Source organism: Agelaius phoeniceus, chromosome 1 (assembly GCF_051311805.1).
Source record: "Agelaius phoeniceus isolate bAgePho1 chromosome 1, bAgePho1.hap1, whole genome shotgun sequence".
Taxonomy (NCBI): Eukaryota; Metazoa; Chordata; class Aves; order Passeriformes; family Icteridae; genus Agelaius; species Agelaius phoeniceus.
The window spans coordinates 9,042,303-9,065,326 of NC_135265.1; the positions used below are offsets into that span (position 1 = coordinate 9,042,303).

At 38.4% G+C, this 23,024-nt stretch overlaps 1 protein-coding gene across 2 annotated transcripts in view; it reads right to left on the reverse strand.

The window, feature by feature from the left end:
- The window catches only part of LMBR1 (limb development membrane protein 1), a 68,543-nt gene that overhangs the window by 40,777 nt on the left and 4,742 nt on the right, over positions 1–23,024 (reverse strand). Inside the window, exons 2-5 of one of the 2 annotated variants that reach the window (XM_054647725.2) lie at positions 12,465–12,537; positions 10,204–10,243; positions 8,212–8,351; positions 3,132–3,235 (exon numbers count right to left, since the gene is read on the reverse strand). In XM_054647725.2, the coding sequence (XP_054503700.1) occupies positions 3,132–3,235; positions 8,212–8,351; positions 10,204–10,243; positions 12,465–12,537 (357 nt within the window). The remainder of the gene's footprint in view (positions 1–3,131; positions 3,236–8,211; positions 8,352–10,203; positions 10,244–12,464; positions 12,538–23,024) is intronic. The other variant, XM_054647734.2, reaches the window with a different exon arrangement.

Consider the following 23,024-nt stretch of genomic DNA (forward strand, 5'->3'; position numbering starts at 1 on the left):
GTTGCTATTTAATCTGAACAAAGACAACCATTAAAAAATGAAAAAATCATTTCAATTTCAGGAATGAACCTCTTAATTATGCACTTTCAAAACTCTTATGGAAGTCCAACAAGTAATTGACATATTAAGACCTTCAAATAGACATCTTCAGTGCATGCACCTATATCCCAAGTGACCTATTTAATCATCATGATGAAGGAAATTCAATGGCAAAAGGACCTGCATAAAAGCTTCCACTGGAACAGACTTTTTATCCAAACTTTTATCTGAGTTGGGTATCTAGAACCAACTGCTTTCCCAACTCCCAGCTGAAAGATTAAATATTCGTGCCAAACCTCTTTACAGAATGTCTTCACATTTACAGTAGATCATTCTTTTCTTAAATCCTAAAAGTTTTGCCAAATGTATGAAATGTTCTTTTAAACTGAGATCACTAAAATCTGATTTTTCCAGTGAACAGTAATAGCATTTGAACAATGTTTTATCTCTCTGGCCCATTATTTTGATGTGATGAATGACAAAATGAGACTTTTTTTTTTAAATATACACAAAATAATTTGTTTAAATACCAAAATTCTACAAAGTAATCATGGTCTCAAAATCTTCTTGCAAAAGAGGTAACAAACATGACAAAAATCTACTGAAAGTAAAACTTGATGGGAAATACCCTTCCTTTGCAGATGTAGAACTGAAAACCTTACATGCATTCATGAGTTTGATTAATCATGAACTTTCCCAGATTCTAATCACCCAAATATGTGATGTAATTCTTTAAAACATATCTAGCAATTATTACAAGGAGAATCCTTTATCTACATCAGCATCTGAAAAGAACAGCAGATTTAATTTTAACTATCACCTTAGTCCAGAAGTGCCATCTGCCACTTACTTTCCAAGAAAAGCAACCAAAGACAAGGTCTGTTCATATTACAACATCCAACAATGCCTGAATCCTGACCAGCAGCTTCAAGGCTCACTCCAAACTGGCAAAACAATTCCATCTATTTTGGAAAATTTTAAACAGAGCAGTGAGATAGAACAGACATTCCATAAAGGCCAGGAGTATTTGTACCAGGAATCAAACTTGGCTTCTGGGATGCTCCAAAAACATCCAGAACTCAAAGTAAAAAAAAAAAAAAAAAAAAAAAAAAAAATCAAAATGGAATTTCCTCCCCTCCAACAGGTGGGTTTTGATTCTAAAATCTGATCTCATCTACCCCCATGAAGAAGCAAACTTCAAAGAACCAAAAATCATCTTTGCCCTGGCATCTGCAGAAGATTATGGTTCTATCCAACCCATCTTATCTCACAAATGCTCTCAAGCATAAATGTGCAATGGTGAGCTGATTGATCTTGAATGGGGTTTATTGATAGCCACTACCATAAGAAAGTAACACATTAACTCTTAAAAGTTTCATGTAAAGTGCCAGTTTCATGTAGCTGGGATACACAAGACCTTACCCAGTATGCTAATGGAGAGAACCCTTGGTTTTGTTGGATGGCAGGAAACACAGACCCCACTGGAATCAGTTAATATATTTTTAAGAAGAAAAGATAAATATTAGCTGTGGCCAGATACTTAAGTGTCAAAAGGAAAATGGAGTGGCCTCCACATGAAAACTGGAAAGACAGAGTTGCTAAAACCTCTCAGCCCTGTAAATACCTGAAGTGAATGAAGAAGAACAGAAAGTGTTTCCAGCCAAGATGGATGAGTTAAACACAGGAGCCCATCACCCAACTCCCAGGAAGCTGAATGCATTAGTTTGGTCACCCAAACCCATAACTGAAGTGACCTGGCTACTTCTGCAGTTTGGTCAATGCACAGCAATGCTGAGCAGCATCAGCTCAGCCCAGGTGACACCAGACAACATTTACACAACCCCTGGGCCAGGCCCTGCAGGTGTTTGCTAACACAGCTGCATGGCTGTAATCCACCAGTACCTTCTGCTGGTACAGAGTCACTGTTCCTCCACAATATTCTCTCTGAATTAAAATATTCCTTCACACAGTAGTTCCTAAGTTTTTGTTTTACATTTGTTTTGCTGTCCTGTTTTTTCTCAAGTGAGCCCAAAAACCCCAACATGATGGCAGCACTTCAGTTGAGTTTTCCCTAATCCCACCAAGAACCAAAATGGTAACTTCCCTGCCTTCATGCCAGTTCCTGTCAATGCAACCAGGAGTGATGTTTTCCTTCCAAACACAATTAGCCCCTTGAGGCTTTACATTACATGCCATGCTTCAGTGACTCATAGTCTTTTGCATCCATCTTTAATTCATTTTATTCTCCAGATTTCAAGATCACTTTCCAAGACCCTTTGCTTTGTGACAATTGTCATCCAAAGGGAGCAGAATTCCCTCAAGTGTAGTATCATTAAAAACAAAAGTGTAATCACGTGGATGATAAAGATTAATGGAAAAGTGCTACAACTGGTCCCCAGACAGTCATTCCAGTTTAATCTATTTGATATTTATGATTTGAAATTAATTTTGATGTGCCTCCCATTATAGTAATTTTTCACTTTCATGTATTATTACAATCATTATCATCTTATTGTTCAAAAATTGCTTTGCCAAGTTCCCTGCTTCACTGAAATACTCAGCCCTCTCAACCTGAATATGTTCAACTGAGTTGAATATTTTAAGACATTTTTAACATATTACTGTTAATATTGACCATATTTGAACCTTTTTTGGGATGTCTGTAACCTTTAAAATTCACAAATCAAGCTTGCATTCTCAGGGTCATCTGTTATTTAATCACATTTCCCATTAGCAAGAAACCCGTCCTTCTTTTCCTTATTATTTTATTTCTAGTGCATTTCTTGAACTTTCTCTCCTCTTAACATCCCAACAGAATCATCTTCCAAAAAATAAAACCTTGATTGAATCATTTAATTTAAAAAAGAAAAAAAGTAATGTTCTTTATTTCAGTACACATGGCTTTTAAGGAGTCATTTTTCCCTCTGTGTACCTGGCCTGTGCCAGAGTGTGCAGCTGTGTATGACCTTCACATAAGCACACACATGCCAGCACCAAGTCCTCCCCAATCTGGAATTTCAGCTTCATCAGAAACAAGGGCCAAAAATGAAATGTACACTGCAATTACTCTGTATTTAATAGTGTTTTCCTACCTTTTTTAAGCCAGCAAATCCTTCTGATTCCAGGAAGAAAAATGCAAAGGGCATCAACACAAATAAACATAGATTTGAAAAAAGAGAGGCAAGATTCCACAAACCTGCAACAAACAAGAAGTTTACATTGTAAGTTTCACAAATATATTACACTTTCCTCCCTCACATATAACAATGTAATATATGTACAAGTGCCAGGGGTTATGGATATAGTTATTTACAGGTCACTGCTGAAAAATATCCATTTCTCTGCATAATGATCTTCAAACAAAACCTGGATACAACTTACCTTTCCATAACAATGTCTGAAACCTTGGTAGACAGGCTGCAAGCTCAGGTGTACCACTTCCACAATCTCACTGAAAGTTCTTTAGAGAACCACTGCAGAAGTTCTCAGGACAAAAGTATTTTACTGCTCTCAGTGAACCTCACAAAATTCACCTCTGTATACTCCTTTTCTGCCATATTTCCCAAGTAAACCATGGATCTCAGCATGAGCAGTACACAAATGCCATCATCACTCCAAATCAGAAGAAGACATCATGGTAACAGCAGCCTTCCACAATGGGATGACTGGCTCAGAAGGCAAAAGAAGAGCAGCAGATATTTTTATCTCAATTAGATAAGGCTTTCAATGTCATCTCCCATTAACCCCCTCATAGCTTAATTAATGAGGTATGGGCATGGTAAGTGGACTCTGAGGTGGACTGAACAGTGGCTGAGCTTCTGGGCTCCCAGGGTTGTGGCAGAGTGGAATGGACACCCTAGGGGGCTGCTGGTGGGTCAAACACCTTCACCAGGGTGATGGCACATCCCCAGCAAACCTCCTCCAGAGACAAAATGGGGAGCAGTGTCCTGCAGCTCTGATGAACCTCAACAAGTGGCACAAATGGACAGGGACCAGAGAAGAGAGGATTTAGGGAGATTTTATCCATGTATATAAATATCTGATGAGGGAGGAAGAAAGGAAAGCAGAGTTGGATCTTCACAGTGGTATCCCAGTGATCTGAGGAGAGGCAATGAGCATGAATTGAAAAACTGGCAAATCTACTTACTCATAAAAGGAAAAAAAAAAAAACAAACAAACTAAAAATCCCAAACATTTTCCACTGCCACTGTACTTAAGCATTGCAACAGATCGCCCACAGGTTTTGAATTCTCCATCCTTCAACATATTCAAACCTAAAAGTGGAGGGCCTTGAGCAGCTTCTCTGACTGACCCTGCCTGGAGCAGGTTATTTCCAGAGGTCTTCCCAACCTCAACCATTCTGTGATCTATGTGAAAAATCAACAGCTGACTACAACAAGGACATCTGTAAGACACATGTGACATCTGCAGGAAGAGAAAGGGTTTAGAAAACAAGCTGAACTGATAACTAATCTCTGTTAGGCTATCTGCTCTATTAAGATTTTCTAAGCTGAAAACTTTCTGAACAGCCAGTTTCTGGTGCCTAAACATGAATCCATCATTAATCATTCTATCAGAAGTTGTGCAGGATGCAGGGTTTCTTCTTTATAAAAGCAGAAGTTTATCTGCAATTTAGTAGCTAACAGGTCTAACTACTGTCACATGTTCTGCATCCTAAAAAAAAAAAAAAGTCTGTAGAGAAAAACAGGTTTCCTTCCCCAAACCACACACACTTCCATAATTCTGCAGGACTGTATTGTATAACTTGAATATCACTCAAAAAATAATATTCCCCCATGATAAAAAAATTCCAACTAACAGCCTTGTTTGTTTACTTCTTCCCATGTACAGGCTTGTTCCTCTTCCTCTTTGAAACTGTTCATTTTGTAAAAAATAGGGAAGAAAAAAGGCATTTACTGGATGTCCAGGGTATTCATTATCAAGAAAAGTTTCTGAATTAGATCCAAGTGTAAAAAACTTAGCAATGATTTTTGCCTATACCCTCTCAAGAAATGGTTCTACCATACACCTCCTTTTTTCTTAAAGGACAGCATTCAAATTTGAAGGAAAAATAGAAGGTGGAGGGGAACAGGGGGCCAAGTGAACTTCAGCAATTGACAGCAGCAGGACACCAGCAACCAAACTCAGCCAAACAGGCTACAGAAAACAAAACACGAAAATTCCAAAAGATGCGTGAAATATAACACTCATTTGCTAAAGAAAACAGAGTGCCTAAAGGTGGCTAAACTCCAGTTAACAAAGAGGGGGATTTTTCCTTTTCAATTTGCTTTGCCAGGAAGCTCCTGTTACCATTCGAGAAACATTCAGGCATGGCAACATCAGCAGGAATGTCATTAACAGCCCTTACAAGGGGACATTAACTCCAGCAGCCTGCACTTTTTTTTTTCTTTCCCCCCTAAAAAAGACACCAGAGGAAGAGTAGAAATACAACTTGATGGGGGTAGGAGTCTTATTTCAGCAGTTTTCTCTCACTGAAGACAGAGTGCATTCAGTTACCTAATGCAAAGCTGAATACCTGCTTGTCCTAATTTCAGCAGCTCCATTACGTGAGTATCTTACAACAGAAAACAGTGCTTAGGAGCTGCAGAGAACATTGAGCATTTGAAGGGAGGGGAGACTGGTGCACACCCAGGGTGATTTTTAAAAAGTTAAAATCCAGAAATTTACACATTAGTAGCATACAGGAAACACATTTATAGAATATTAAACTACAGAGCTAAAATATGCACATGAAGTTAGGAAAGACAAGAGCAGTGCTGTTCTGCTGCTCACAGACACATGTACTTTCCTCAAAGTAAGGATGTTCTCTATTTCTTATTGAATTTGATAGTTCAGCAATCAAATTAAAATAGACACAGAAAAATAATTATTTTCTACTATACTGACTGCATCATAAAATGTCATAAGACACTTGACATCAACATATAGAAAAGCTTTAAGCAATCAACTTGAATTTTTTTCACTTGCATTTGTAGTAACCTAAGACTGTCTCCCATAAAACAAGTTCATAAAACGTAAAAATTAAAAATTTCTCAGTCTTTGGCAAACAGATTAGACCCTAAGCAATTTCCCATTTTTCTTATTCATGGCAGTTTCATTACGTTTTACCCCCACCTGGTGGCTGTACCCAAAAGCAGCACAAGGGAACACTGCTGTCAGAACTAGTCCTGGATTAGTTCAGCATGTATTAATTAGCTAAGTGTGTTTATACTGGATCCAGGTCTGGCCTTTCTGCCTAGCTTCAAAAGTTTCAGGCATGTATTTTCTGCTGGTTTATTTGATAGAAGTAATATAACAATCTACAGGATTTTAACTCTCAGCGTCAGCTTCAAGTACCTCAGATGATAGCTGTAAATCATAAATCTAGAAAAATAAAACGTTTTAAAGCAACACAAGTGCTCCGATTTGACACCATTTTCAAGGCAGTACACAGACCATAGGCGAAGGCTGTGTAGGCAGAGCATGACGGGGCTGGGAGCGTTTCTGAGCTCGGGTACCGGTGCTGGGATCTCAGAGCCGCGCGCGTTTCTCACCGGGCGGGGCGCGGAGTCCGAGCGCGGCGATCCCGGCGAGGGCCACGAGGGGGAGCCCGAGCCCGGGAAACGGCCCCGGGCCCCGCAAAGCTCAGGGACCGCCACGGCACCTCCCAGGCCTCGCAATGCACACCTGGAAACGCCAGAACCTCAACTCCCCTCCCTGACAGCCACTGCTAACGAGGGGCACAATTTCCATTGGGTAGGATTCCTATTCGACCAAATAGAAATTGTACTGTGCGTCCATAAAGAGGTATTTTCAAACATCACACTAAAAGATGGTCACTGGCAAATTCAAAGGCTTTCCTATTTAACAGCAACCTTTCCAGATTTCTTACTAACCCAGATTTTCTGAAGAAACAAGTGACATTAATTTTTTTTTAAATGGTTACTATATAGTTTTCAGTCTCTGATGGATTTTATTGCCCTTTTCCCAAAGATGATTCAGACACAGAAGGAAGCATTACCTTCCAATAGTTTTTTTTTCCTCATGTTTGGGAATAAAGAATATAAATGTCTGAGCAGCTAAATCCATGTAAAAAAATCAATATTTAGCTTTTCCTCCCATGTAGGAGACATACCAAATTAGCAATTCTCCCTGACATGTCACAAAACACATCATAAAATAACTCAACTAGAAAGAGCCTGTGAAGCCACCCAGCCTGACCTGCCCTTCAAGAGCCAAACTGCAGGTGCCATCAGGCTGCTCAGGGCTTTGGCCACCTGAGTTTTGGAAAACTTACAGGATCTTCCAGTGCCCTTTTCACTGTTCAACCATCCCTGCTGTGAAGAATTATTCCATTATGTCCTACAATCACTTCTGACCTCTCACTTCACAAAAAAACCAAACAAAACAAAAATCCAAACTAAAAAAGAAAAGATCCTTGCAAGTCAGGGATCTGGAAATTCATTAATTTGCTATGTGGGAATATCATTAGACATTTAGCAAAAAGCATGCACTTTTCAGAGAAAAATCCTCCAAAGTCAAATTGCTCTCTCTTCACACAACTGAAGAGAACTCCATAGTTAACCTGTAAATTATTTGTACCAGTTTAAGTAGTTTCATAGAGTGAACACACTTTCTGCAGACAAACCTAGAAAAGAATGTCCTGTTTTCACCAGTTATTTCATTGCATATATTTATCACAATATTTGTATTCCACAATTTTCTTTGTTTGCACATGAATCACCAACACCTGAATTTAACTATCTAGTCTGAGCTGCCTACAGCTAGCAAGGTTCTTAAAACATGTTTTTATTTAGAGAATAAATTTATTGGTATCACCATAAAGAGAAAGGCATCTGAATCTTGCATTAACATAAAGAAGAGGTGTGAACAGCATGTTTCAAGTTAGCTTCTAGTAGCTCTTATTTACATTAATATTCAAAGCAGTGAATTTGGTTTAATTCCATCAAGCCTGCATAATTCTTTAAAAAAAGAACAGAACAGTTAAGACAGACTTTTGTGATACATCACACAGCAACAAAACCAACTAGCCAACAGCACATTAACAAGTAGCATATTAAATGAAAATTAGTTATCAGTTTGAAAATAAGAACATATCTGTGCACATATAATGAAGACATTCATTTTAATTAAATTATGCTGAGTACTAACCATGAATTAGTGAGCCATTTAACCACTGAATATAGTAGTTTTGTGGAAAAGAAAGCAGGATCTCATTGCTGATTATTGAGAAAGGTAGAAGCAGGACTGCACCAGCTGAAACTGCTAGAGTGAAGGTGCTCAAGAACAGCCTGAAATTTAAAGAAATGTACCACTGTTACCACCAGCAAGCTCTGAACAGCAGGGAAAAAAGTAATTAAACTACCTGGCAATCAGTGTCTAAAGGCAATACATTCTTATATTGTAAATGGGCAGGAGAAACTGGGATTTCAAAAACATTTGACTTTAAAAAAGCAGATTGAAAATAGTTTACAGAACCCAATATAAGTAATTTGTTTTTACCAACTACTGTGATTACTCTCTTGGCACATGCATACGTTCAATTCCACTGTAATACAAAGGTTAAACTACTGGAGTTCATTAAATATCTTTTCACAAGTCTCTTCTGTCAGTTTTAATTTCCCACATAGACATATGCACAATAAAAAAATATTCAGTTTTTACATTCTTAGGAAATTTTTAAAAGCAGAGCATCATTCTAACCACTAAAGAGTGAGTACAATTATACAGAAATATTTGAACAACAAACTAAAAAAAATAAGTTGGGTTTTTTTCACAAAGGAGTTACTCAAGTTCTCATCTCATAGATGCAAAGTCAATATACAGAAATTGTCAGAAATGTTGTAAATATTTAAGCTTATTCTTTTCAGATCTCAAATACAACTTACACCAAATGCCATCTTGTGGCATTAAAAAGAACTGTGTCCTTAAAAAAAATAAGATCAACAAAACTTTCTTACAGAAATAGTGCAATAATAAAACTAGATAGTGATATAATAGTGCTATAATAAAACTAGAAATAATTCTCAACACAAAATTGCATGACAAAATAAATAGAACACTCCTACCACAGTAGCATCAGTAAGCTTACTTTTCCTTAATAGTCTACAAATCCATTTTTCATTCATACAGTACTTAGAAAGTATGAGTAAGTAATTTTAACTTTAAAAATATTCTTTTGTTGTTGTTGTTGGCTTCTGAGATTTTTTCTTTTATTTAAGAATGGTTAAGTATTCTAAGCCAGAACTGGGAAACCTAACAAACTACAGCAAAGTGCTCCAGCCCCTTGCCTTTGTTTTCCCATCCCTCCACACCTCAAGTCCTGACAATTATGCCACGTGAAGAAAAATCTATTTACAGATGTTTGAGGGTTATTGTTTTCAGGAAAATAACATGCACATTTAAAGAAGCTTATGCTGAAAGAAAAAAGAACATCTTCTATTTACAACAACACTTTTCTCCAAGCTCTCCTTCCAAGGGGATGCCAGCAGCACCAGGGAAGCCAAGAACACTGGAACACAGCAGGAGCCAATTCACACAGTTCAGCCAACTGAGAGGGCAGCAACAGCCACAGCAGCTCTGCACATCCTGAGGCATTCTCAAATAGGAGATATTCATGTCTAACTTCACACAGCAAGAGGATAAGGAGAGAGCTGCTGGCAGACCAGTAGGTCTGGCAAGTGCTGGTCTTCCCCTTGTAACCTTTCTGCAGCTTTTTTACACTGATCAAAGGTATCTTCTTCAGAGAGAGCTAACTTGCTTCACAGGAGCCACGGCCTCCCTTCCATTGACTGCTGTGGCCACTTACAACACCTCCCATCCAAACACCTACATTTGGAGACCTAAATGCAGGTCTGGCACCCAATTCCATCTCTTGCCCCAGGTCCTCATGCAATGTTCTGGCCAACTTCATAGCTACCAGCAGAACTACAGGTGAAAAAAGGCCTAGACCAAACTTACACAACACTTTTGATAACTCAAGGTGCCACTATGCCAAATCTTTTTCACTGACCCTCTAGCAATCTATTTAAGATACATTTAAATGTATTTCAAATAGATTCTTATTTATTGGGAGGCACAGAAGATTCCTATCATAACAACACATTCAGGAAAAGCAGTTCTGCCAAGAAGAGCTGTACATACGATATTCTGTTAACGATGGCATCTTCATCCTCTTGCTCATCTGAAAATTAAATGACATCAGGTTATATTCAACACTCACTTGTCTTTCTTCAGGCTAAAATGTATATAGATAGGAATGATTTTAATTTACAATTAAAATTCAGATGTACTGATACAATTCATGAGCATCAATATTTTAAGAAGGTTCCTTCCAAAAATGAATACTCTCACCCTGTTTTTTCACAGGTCAAACTCTTCTCAATCAATGTAACAAAGCTATTCCACTTAAATATGCAGATCAAAATCTCTTGGAGACCTCTTCCAGAGGGCTCTATGGCAAACATGCTTTCAGACTCCTACAGCCACAGCTTCTGCTAGAAACTGCCCCTTTGGGCTCTCTGGAACCACAGAGAGCAGGCAAGCTGCAGGGAAGTCTAAATGTCCATACTAAGCCAGCACACTGCTAGAAATCATTTGCAGTATAAGTGTCCTTTAAAAACAAGAAAGCATACCCAGAACAATAGTGATGACTACTCAGTTGCTTCCCTTTTCTTACCCCTCCTCCCAGCTCCTGGGGATTTGGGGATGGGGAGGAAGGAGAGGTGGTCATATTCTTGTTATTTGTTTTGGATTTAAGGTATCATGACTTCCTTCTGATACTTCACATTTTAGACCATTTTTATTCACTTACTCCTCACTTAATACTTCACTAAAACAATCTTTTTCAAACAATGTCAACTTTTAACTCAGATGAATCACTAACACATCATTTATTCTTTACACCCTTCTCTAAGCACATCAGTACACAAAAGTAAGCATTTCTTAATTTGAAATAATGCAGACATTTTGAAATAAAAATTTCTGAATTTGAAATAATTTTACACTCATCATTCTAAAGTTCTTCCCATTTTCCTTGGGAGATAGAACAATTTGACTTTATTCTTAAATTTTAAAATAAATTTAAGTTCTTAAGAGTCATGCACACAGTTGAAATAAACACATAGCCAATAACCTCATGCTATTTTGAAATTCTTCTGTGAAAGAACTGGAGGTGTTGGTTTTTTGATGGATACCTCATGGTGTTTTGAAAGACTACGTAAAGGTCTCTTATGAATCATTTTGGCTAAAAAGCTTCTTGGAAAAGCAGTGAACAATTTGTCCTGAAAGAGTTGCAGCTGAGTTAACTCTTCAAAGATTTCTCATCAGGAAGACCATAGCAGGCTACAAAGTGTGCCTAAGTACATGCTCACAAAGCTTTCATCAAGTCAGGGCAGCTGCAGAGCTGTTCCTCTTCCCAGCTGAGGAGATAACTGCCAACAAAAGGTAATAAAAGTGTCTTTGCATCCAACAGGGTTTGCCAAACCAGCTTCCCCTTCCTGTTCTTTCCATCTCCAAATGGTAGCAGCTTTTTAATGTCCAAAATACATATCAGGATCAGAAGATAGTATTTGTCTCACTTCCTATGTTCATAGAGATGTACCTTTTTTCCAAGGAATTAAATTCCATGAGAAGTTTACTTTTTAAAACACAAATCCATACATGACAGCAGCTCTGTCACAACACAGGCCACTCAATAAACAGTTTCCAACAAAGTTCAGAGCACCAAGATCACCATACACAACAATGTTTCTAAAGCCTGACTATTATCAAGCACCAAGGTCCCAGATAAGCTGTCATAAGTCAAAGATTCTGTGATTTTATACTGATTTTTATGCTGTCTTTAGAAAAACTATCAAAGAGAATGACAGAGCTTCCTACATACTAGTTTTAGAATGGAAACTAGACAGTGCTCCCAAAGGGAAAAAATAGAATATTATCTCAAGGTATTTTCTAAACTTCAGTGGTGAAGTCATAAACAGGTTAAGACAACTGAAATAATAACTGTACCTGATCAGAGCAGACTTTTTGAAGAAATAATGCTCCTTCCCTTCTGTAGGACTGGCAACCTTTCACTTTCCTAGCCAAAGCTCAGAACCTGATTTTGCTGCTAAAACACAGCTGAAGATACTTATCCTGGAAAAGCTGATGTGAAAGGAGAACATCAGGATCTCAAGACAGGGGATGCAGAAGCATCTACTTTGACATGAACCCCTTTCTTCCATCTCAAAACAATGAACACATAGGCTGCCATACACAACCAGGTCAATCCAGGCTGCCATAGACCAGGACCTAACAAATAATTCTGTTTCTTCCACTTTCCTTGTGGAGATGGACAGGAAAAGAATCATCTATTTATTTGAAAAACAAACATTTTTTTGACATATTAAAAATTCTATGCTTACCTGCTTTCCTTTTGTATCTTGTGATTATAAAGTAGGAGACTATGTAGAGAACAGCAAACAGGAGAAAACAGATCTGGAAAAAAAAAATTGCATTTATTAGGTCATGAAGAAGTGCCTGGATTATAATAAGCAGTAAATCTAGTTTAAACAATTGAATTCAATCAACATCAGCATATTTTATGTAAATTTCAAGACTGTTATATCTTATTAATATCTTATTAATAGAAAGTTAAACCCATTAATATAGCTTGATTAGAGTAACAGGTATTGCATCAATTATTTGGTCAGCAAGTTTTACTCTAAAATTAAGAGAAAAGACTTATTCACAGTGTGATTTTTTGTTTGAGGGAGAGTGAGTGGAGAGGGATGAGCTGATTTTTGAAGCTTGAATCCACTTGATTTGTAAAAGTTATCAGGCTTTGTATCCCCTTCAAAAGTACCCTAGGGGTAGTTGTATTTTATATAATGGGCTCTTGAGGATCTATTTTGGGCTATGCTGTCAGCACATGTGAAAAGAAACAAACATGTTTACTATTTGCATCCTGTCTTGAATCAAACAAATTCCAGGTGACAACACACACAGAGACTCGTGCCTACAGAGCATGTCCAAGCATGAGCTCATCAAACATGAGGTTTCCTTCACAGTCAGAAGCCAAGGGCACAACTTCCCTTCTCAAAGGTTGGTGGTTTATTTAGGTCAGATACACCTTCAGCCCACAGTGCCTTGGACCAAGTTGTTTGTAAGATTTAGCACTACAATAACAATACAATAAGATAAGACCAAAACACCTGAAAAAAATGCTGGAAATACTATAGGAAAGGAATTGAACAGCAGGAAAGTTTTAGCCCTCCAAGCCTTTACAGGTTAAAAAAAAAAAAAAAAAAAAAAAAAAAAAAAAAACACACAAAAACAAACCCCACACATTTTATTTGCTCCTGAATGAAGCATCAGTGGCCCAACATTGCTGCCTTAATCCTGGATGCCTATGCCTCTTAAACACATGAGTCAGTCAGAAATGCAACAAGAAGCAAGCATGCCATTCTGTTTTGGAAATGTACTCCACTGGACAATAGCTGACCTATTCCTTTAAGCTATCATCTGTAGATTTGTTGCCTTTAAGACTCACTGTCTTTAAAAAATCAAGAGCAGAAAGGCTACCCTAAGAGAAAGGGAAAAGTGAAAGTGAAGGTAGTGATCATAGCCCTGATAAATCTGCATCTAAATAACAATACTGCATCCAAACCAGCAAATCACAGTGGAGAATGATGTATTGTTCATGTAAGACAGACTTTGTAAGAAATACTGATAAATATAAACTGAAAGGGTTGTTTTTCTGGTGTAGTCAGACATTTCAGATTTTAAAAAACCAAGTACAGCCAAGTATCTGAGTATGGCATTTGGGTGACTTCCAGGTTCCTCCCTGGGACAACAGTGCTGTAAGTCTGAAAGTGGCAACCCAGCTCATTCTCTGTGCAGGAAACACAGCAGCAACACCCAAAATACAGGCACTGAAAATGAGATTTCATAACTAGATCTCTGAAATCCAGTCTTTAATCCAAATAGAGCTTACCACTCCAACTTTTTTAAGGATGCCTCATAGAAGAAATGGTTTTGATAGAGAATCCAGTTCTTTAAATAAGTCATTCTAAAGAATGTTATTAAGATTTAATATAAAAAAGTTGGTATATTTCTGAAACAGGAAGAAGAAAACAAGCTGAGAACAGCCTTGGTTTTTCAGAGTCCTCTGACACAGCTTGTCCTGTCAGTATTGGAAAATGCATTGCCAGTGCTGAAAGAGAATCCTTCTCTAAGCTTCCAGTTCCTCTGAAAACTAGACCAAGGCTACAGCTAGAGACATCTAATTTTAGGCACCCACTTTTGAAAATCAGGTATCACATATACAGGGTAAGTGAATTCTTTAAAAATCTGTCAGATGCAAATAACACGGTGTAACCTGTGTATAAGAAAAACAGTTAATAAGTTAAGTTCATTTTTTGTTAGTTTTATTTAAAACAAGAATAAAAATTACTGTGGTCTTGTTTACACCTTCAAATAGAGCAGCTGACCTTTATTCTATCTGTGATAGCAAGGTTCCAATGAAAATGTGGGTCTGTACTTACAAGGCACCACTGAGATAACTGAGGTATTTTGAGGGCAGAGCAGACAAAAGCTGTCCAGTAACACAAACTGTCAAATGCTGCATTTCTGGCTTTAGATAACAGCTACTCTGCAACCCAGCAAAAAGGGGTAACTCTACAGTCTGGTAATTCTGGTGTAATTCTCCCTTTACTTCTGTCAGATTTGAGAACAACTTTGTAAATGTTTGCTTCAGTTTACTATTGAAAATTCACAAAATTGTAAAATTGTTGGCAAGAAAATAAATAAATTCTATTGAATTAAAGCTTTATGATCTTAAAAAAGAACTCAGATTAAAAGTCCTTCATACTGACCAAAACAAGTTAAACAGCAAACTCAGAAACATTACTGCAGTCTCAATTTACACTCAGTGAAACCTCTGATCCTGAACTGTTTCTAACCATGCATTCTGAATAGCTTTCTAAAGGAAACAGCTCAAGTCAGCATCCCAACTATTTTTAGAGTAGAATTCAGTTAAGCTGGGGAAAAGGAATGTGTTGCCTATGATAGCTGAAGAATAGGCTCCACTGGCCTGTCAGCACTGCAATCCTGGGCTCCTATTCCTCATACTGCTGTTTGTTTCAGGATATTTTTGTATTAGGAAAAGAAACCATCCAGCCTTGTTTGTATTTGCTGTAGTTTCAGTTCATGTTTCTCAATGATGAGTGGCTGGGCTTGTATGCAGCACTCCAGGCAAGATTTTACAGCTGCAGGTAACAGCACTAAGTCCTTCTTGCTGCACTGAAAACGCTTCTCCACACTCACATTGATACCTCAGGTTTTAGCTTTTTATTTTTTTATTTTTTTCTGATTTTGGGCTGCTTTGGTGTGTGGGTCTGGGTTTCATATTAGGGGACAGTAAGGTGTGGGTCTGGGTTTCATATTAGGGGATGGCAAGATTCAAGTCTGGGTTTCGTATTTAGGGGATGGTGAGCTCTCCTCACAGAGCAGGCAGACACAACAGAAGGAAAAAAATTCCTTCTCCAGCTGGGGACCCAAGGACAGGCAATCTGGATCTCAAGGCCAAGAGTATAAACAATGTGGACTGAGGAGAGAAAAACAAGAAGGATGGGACTTCATGGGCTGGGGCTCTAATTGGACAATTAGTCCAATATGCAAATGGACCAAAACTTATTAAAATGTGAGATCTTGTCACCAAGCCCTCTTCTGCTTCCCCCTTGGAGCCATGCAGGCAGAGCCACAGCTGTGGCTCTGATACTGCCAGGGTGTGGCCTTTGAAGGCTCTTCAGTAAATATCCCCTTTATTCCCCTTAACTCTGTCTGGCCTCTGTTCCAGCTGCTTAAGGCATCAGCCTGAGAGCCACACTGGTAACTCAGCATTAACCTCCTGCCAATGCATCCATCAGCTCTGTCCTCCCCAGCTGCTTACAGCAGAGTAGCTCTCAAGTTTCAGTAGAAACTCGGTTTTAGAGTTCAAGTTCATCACCATGTCTTTTCTTTTTTTTTTTAAACCACACCTTCATGTCACACTGCATACAATCATCTATCAATTCCATTTCTAATCTCCTACTAAAAAGCACAGGTAGTCATACTGAAATAGGGCATTAGTCACAAAAGAACCCCATACACAAAACTACATTGATACCTTCAGTAAAAAGAAAAATTTAAAAGAGCCTTTATTCTGTTAATTCCATCTTTCCTTCAGAAACTATTGCATGTGTCAGTATTGGAGGCAACATTGGAATTCAGTGTTAAATCCAAATTACATTGCAAGTTGTTTTCAACCAAAAAGCAGTGATTACTGCCATCACCCATCTCTACAATAACAGCTGACAAAAGGATGCTGCACATACAGCAAATCTAGGATGAACTGTATTCCCCAGATCCCCAAGATCTCTGCAAGTTTTTCACTGGAGCTCAAATGAAGCTTTTCCAGGTTTTACTTGGGCAGACAGTCAAGACACTGTGCAGAGAATGTACCCAACTGTGAAGAATAAGGATTTCTGACATCCCTCACTTGACAAGATGTCCTTTCAATCTTAAAGTTTATTTCCTTAAATTCATTCCACATTTGAGAGACAAAGTAGTTGTGGATCTATTGCCATAATTAGACTGGGAAGCTACTTTAAACACAACTAGGGTACATTCTGACCTTACAGAGGAGAGATACACTGTCCATGTTTGACCAGGTGGATCAAAATATAAAGGAAATTATGAGGAGCCCAAGACTTGTCTATGGTTATAGCCAAACAGCCATCCAAAGCAATTCTTAATAATTTGTAATGTCTTTGTGTGCATGTCCCCTCCACAGCACTCAGTAATTGCAAACAAGACACATGGACTCTGTGCCACATCCCAGGGCTCCTTTCTAACAGATGGCACATTAAGAAATCTTCAAACCTCAAGCAAATAATTCATTTACATCTCTTCCCACAGACTAAACACAACTTCTGGTAGGACAAGCAAAAAGAAACCTGTCTTCCCCTGAAGCCCTTAATCTATTCAGGAAAGGAAGTGCCTTCTGCTCCTGCTTAGATTACACACCAGGCACGCCAGGAGAGGCTGCTTCTGGAGACACACTGCACTACATTCTTGTGGAGACTTCCACAGTGTCAGACCCTTGGACCTCTCATCCAAAGGCATCCAAGCATGATCCACACCATACTTTGGATCTTTACCACACATCTCCCAGCCCCTGTGAGAATTAACTGCACACCACCATGTGCCTCTAAGGGGCCAGCACTGAAGGTTTCACGAGCAGTAACAGTCTGAGCCAGGTCAAATCACGTTGTAGCTATCCCAGTGGCAATTACTGAAGATCAGCTGACATAAATTTGTCTGTGTGGATGATCTTTAAAACTCTGGCACTGAAATTCACGCCTCAGATTGGGAAAGCATCTTCTTCTTCTGTTGCAAGTCTAAGAGCCACATTTTCATGCTAAGAAAGAATGTGCTCAAAATGTGTAAGGTTCCCTTTTTTCCCCCCTCTTACAAACAAGATTCAACCATCTTTTAAAACTGCAATTTGTGTGTGCACATTAAAAGCTGCATTTCTATGTACAAGATTCCATTATATATAATGGATATATAATATCCATTATAGAGCATTGAATTATTCCCAACTGTTGTGAGGGAGCTGTATTTTACACTAAAATAAAAGCATATAGGTGCCTTGTCCAGTAATTGTTCATCACCTCTCAGTCAGTGTGCCCTGGTAGCACACACCTTAAAGAGCATCCCTGGCTGTATTACTTGAAGCAAAGTAATTGTCTCTCTCCAAGCAGCATTCACCCTGTTAGTTTTGAGCCCCCAGTACAGGAGTTGGCAGTTACAGAAAGGATGGTCACCAATGATCAGTGGAGGCTGGAACACTGGCCTGGTGCAGACAGGCTGAAGGATCTCAGCAGGTTCAGCCTGAGGACAAGAAGGCTTCAGGAGGACCTGACAGCAGCTTGCCAGTACCTAGGGGGAGGTCAGTACAAACACAGAGCTGAGCTCTTGACCGTGGTGATGAGACTGAGTTAAGAAGAAATCCCCTCCATGGGGAGAGCCAAGCAGTGGAACCAGCTGCCCAGCAAGGCTACAAAGTTCCATTCCTGGAGGATTTTAAGCCCCAAGTAGTCTGATACCATAGCAGACCCTCCCCTGAGCAGGAGCCTGGAGTCCACTCAGCCTTGTTTTCCACTTTCCTGACTCAACAAGCATTATAACAAACTTAGTCACTTCATAATTTATACCCTTCTCCAGGTCATTTATGAAACTGTTATTAAGTGTAAGCACAGGCCCCTGTAGGGCTGTGTCAGGGATGTCCTCCCACTGTGAAAGAGCCAGACATCCTGCAGAACAACTTTTAGCAGCAAGGAACCACCACAGAACTCCTTCACAGAGAGATGTCCCACACTTAGTAATGTTCTTTAACCTAACAACACTTCCAAGCACAAAACACAGATTCAACACAGGTTCATTTCCACTTGAAAAGCATCAAAGCAAATAAGGGATTGCTTCCTCCAACTTGATTGCATACTAGCATGTAGAACAGGGAAAATCTGGAGGAGCAAGGGACAAGCAGCAAACAACATTTTACTATGCCATGTATGAAATGAAAGATCAAGAAGCTCCAAAAAGTAGCTCCAAAATGTAAGGGAAGAAAGGAAATAACTTTAAAATGAAGTGGCTGTGTCAGTATTAAAATAAAGTCACTGCTAGTACATCCACAAGCATTTCTATGCAAATGATACACAAAACAAGGCTACAGACAACATCTCCACTTCTAGCTGCTACTTTACAGAATGTGGCCTTTTGTCTAAGCAGAAAAAACAGCACAGAGAAAAGAGAAAGCAGAGATCACTCTGGGTAATATCACTATGTAGAATATGTCTATTTACATGTTTAAGTGTTGAAAATGAAACAGTACTTTGCCTGTGATAACTATCTAAATAAAATAATAGTGTTGCCCTTCTAGGTTTTAATTTCTGTAATAGAGAACAACAAACATACCATTATACATCCATCTCTTAATGCTGTTGAAGTATTTTAATGTGCATTACAATACCACAAGGCAACTAAAAAGCTTCCTCCTACTGTCCTACTTGGCAACTGCTTTTATTTACTCATAGGAAAGATGGCAGGAATAAACAGCAAGAAAATACAGGTGGAGACAAGCAGCTCTGCTTGGTCTATTTCTAATAACTCAATTATCCCACTGACATCTAAAAAGCAAACAAGGCATTCCACCTGTTTTGGATGTGTCAACAGTAAGTAACAAACCAACAAAGCACACTAAAGAAAACTGAAATCTTTGTCTACGGTCTCAGTTTGACCTTGGCATTCATTGTATCATCTGCTCTGGAAATCTCATTTTTCTCAAATGAGACATTAACTCTGCTGTGGTTAGATTAAGTTCACTCCAAACCAGCCAGCCTTATACACTTGGCAATTCACACTAAATTTAATCTTATGAGAAAATATCAAATATGCTCCATGATTGTCTATGATCACAGATTAATTTTGCTCATTAACACTGCCTTCCATACCTATGATTCCCCTCCATGTATGGCCTCTTCTCAGGACTCCTCCCTGGCTTAAAACATTTGCAAGAGGTTGACCCACTTGTTTTGATTCCTAAGTCATGAAGAAATTATAAATGGTTCAGAGGCAGGTGCCTAGACTTGCTCATCCAAAATAAACACCCCAAATCCAACAGAAATAAAGAAATATGCAAAAATATATTTTATAAATATATATATAAATATATTACAACTATAAATATAAATTACAAATATATAAAAATATATTATAAATATATTTCTGTGTACTATAAATTCTGCTGAAGATAAAAACCAGCTTCTACAGCCCTTCAGTCAAAAATGTTTTTCAGCACAGGTGCAAGATTTAAAAACACTCTCCAGAACTGACACAATAGCACCAACCTAGATCATTCTAATATTCTGCCCCTGAATGAGGCATTATTCAACACTGGAAAGTCAGGCTGTAATAATCAGTTATATTAAAACTCCAGAGTCATACCATTAAAAACTCATTTCTGAAAAAATAACCCCTAAAGCTTCCTTGGTAAACAATTTATTTAAGACAGCTTCTTTGATAATATTCTTTGCAAAGCAAAATGCAGAAGATCTTAGAAGACAGCACTAATAAAGTTTCTCATCATACCACATAAAAATCCTCTTCCTTGTCCTCTCACACATATATCCTGGAGCATTTTCAAGTGTCCCCCCCAACTCCCAAAACACAAACATACTTCAACAGCAGTAGCTGTGTGTTTTCCTAATTCTCACCAATTATGCAGACTCTACTGGACACAAGTTACCACAGTCTGAAACTCAGCAAATATTTGAGACATATTCCTATTGTCAAATTCAACTAAAACTCATCAGCACCAATTTTTCCCATAAACACATTAAAAAGAGAAATTACAGTTAGATAATGGAAAAATGGGATAATCAAGGCCTAAACAGGCACTTAAAATCAACAGTAGAACTGAAGCACCATGTTCTGATGACAATTGTGAAGCCTATGCTGGAAACCACACAAGAAGGTAAAGGGAGAAAAAATAATACACAATACACTGCTTCTATCCTCTATAGATTAACCCAGCCATGTGCAAACTTCAATGCCATCAGTACAGTACACACTACCTGCTGCAGGGCACACATGATTTGGAAATGGAGAAACTGAAACATAGTTCTGTATTTTCCAGTTAATCAAAATTCTAAAAAGTTATTCAAGTGTTCAAATATTAGAACAGTACAAAGCCCAGGGCTCTCTCTTGAAATCATGTTGATGGTAGTTAGAAACAACTTTTAACATATCCAGCTAACCAAAAAACTAGAAACCTCTGTATGGGGAGCAACACTATTACACATGAATATTCAACACCCAGCTGATAAAACAGCAACATGAGTTTTGAAACATCTTTCTGAGAGTCCCAAAGAGCACAGGTCAAAGCTGCTGAAAGCATGAAGCAATCTCACCTGTCACACCTAATCAGGGGGTTAGAGCAGCAGCTCCTTCCAGGTCACCTCTACCTGGCTGTCACCCTCCAGAGTGACACAACAACCAAGCTGTTTGTCACTGGAGGCACAAAAACAAATTCCAGTCATGACTTTCAAAGTCTCTCCTCTTCCTGTGTTAGAAGTTGTTTAAATTCTTGAGCAAGATTGTTCTTAAGAAGGCAGGGCCCCAAGTCATTTGACAGCACACATGAAAGAGTCAGTGGTTTTCAAGGGAAAGGGGAGAGTGTGGGTGTAGAGAGTGATGCAGGCGTTAAGACTTTCTCAACAAAAGTTATCACTGCCCTCCTAAATTAGGATAAATACCAAATTAAATAGGAAAGGCTGAAAGACAGGAAAGGAGAAAGCACTTCAGTTTAGAAGAAAGAAAAGAAAGAAAAAAACCACTTGTATAATCTTCAAATACAACCAGTAAATCTATACTGACTGGAATGTTTTCTTTAGTGCTCCTCAACCCAATATTCCATCTATGTCTACAGAACTGAGCCCTGAATTTATCATAATGTCACTGGCAAGGTGCTTCAGATTCTCCCTCCACTCTGACTTTACCACCATCTCCTCTGCTAATCTGGTCACCTGCTCAGCCATCCCTCAACTCTCTTTAACCTCCCTGAAAACACTTATTTCCAGAGGCTCTTGTGCTAATAAACTCAGGAACACTCAGCAACCTCCTCACAGCAAAGACTGAGCTGTTGTTACAGCCCTCACATCTTACCCAGTCCCTCTACTCCATACCCAGCCACTCAAAACCCAAGACAGATATGCTTGGTTTAGGTCACATTATGAAAAGCTGGTTTTGTTTGCTGTCAGTTCTTCCTCTTTTCATTAGATTTTCTCAAGTCTAGTTACACCTTAATATAAAATTTTCTTAAACATATGCCTATACCCTCCATGAAGTTTGTTGCCCTTTTGGTCAACTGCTCCTCCAGAGAAACACACCAGTAACTCAAAAGGAACTATCTGCAAATTTTTACACTTCAGCCTTTCATGCCTGTTTTGTGTAAACAGAAATAGTGGAACTCTCCAAATCTGTTTCTGTTTTGGGAATAAGTATCTCTCTGCACTTGTCCATGCCAAGTATTTTGAGATGCCTATTGATTCCAGATGGATCCACAGTGCTGATCCCCAGGACCAACAGCCAGAAGATGATTCATCACTTCTTAAAGTTCAGTACAGCACCCTTGTTTACAAGTAAAGGTAAACTTTTAAAATGACAGAATTATGCCAATATTTTATATATTTAATTATGTTAAATGTGCACCAATCTTTCAGCTTTATGTCTCACATCACTGCTACAAATACTTCTTTATTTAGTCACAAATCTTTCCCAAAATATTTAAGGGGAAAAAAAAAGAAGCAATACTGAGAAATCTAAACAAAGTTATTTTCTGAAATACAAGAAGCCCTTTAAGATATAAAGTAGTCCTCAAGTTTTCAGTGTACAGGTGAAAAAAAATTGAAAGGATTTTTTTTAACAAAAGATAAACTTGCATAAGCATTCAAACAAAAACATTTCAGTATTTAATAAGTTTATTCTTACAAATCACCCCCACTTCTAATCAGAATATCATCACTGCTGGCAGAAAAAAGGGACTGTGAAAAATCTCAGTTTGTGAAGGATGCACAACTGGTCACAGACAAGAGCCCACTACCAACAGAAGTGCTCAAACCAGCTCCCTCAGTTTACAGCCTTACAGAGGACACATGCCAGCAGCAGCCACACTGAACTAAGAGAAAAAAGAAAGAAACCAAGTTTCTCAGAATATTTAGCATCTGAAGCCTGCACCCCTGAAAACATTTAGTCCCTCAAATGGAAGCATATCACACTTAACATAAAACTCCATATTACACCAGTTTCAGTATCTGCCTGAACTCACATGGAACAAATAAAAGTTATAATAGCACTTTTGTATTTGAACTTATTCTACCAGG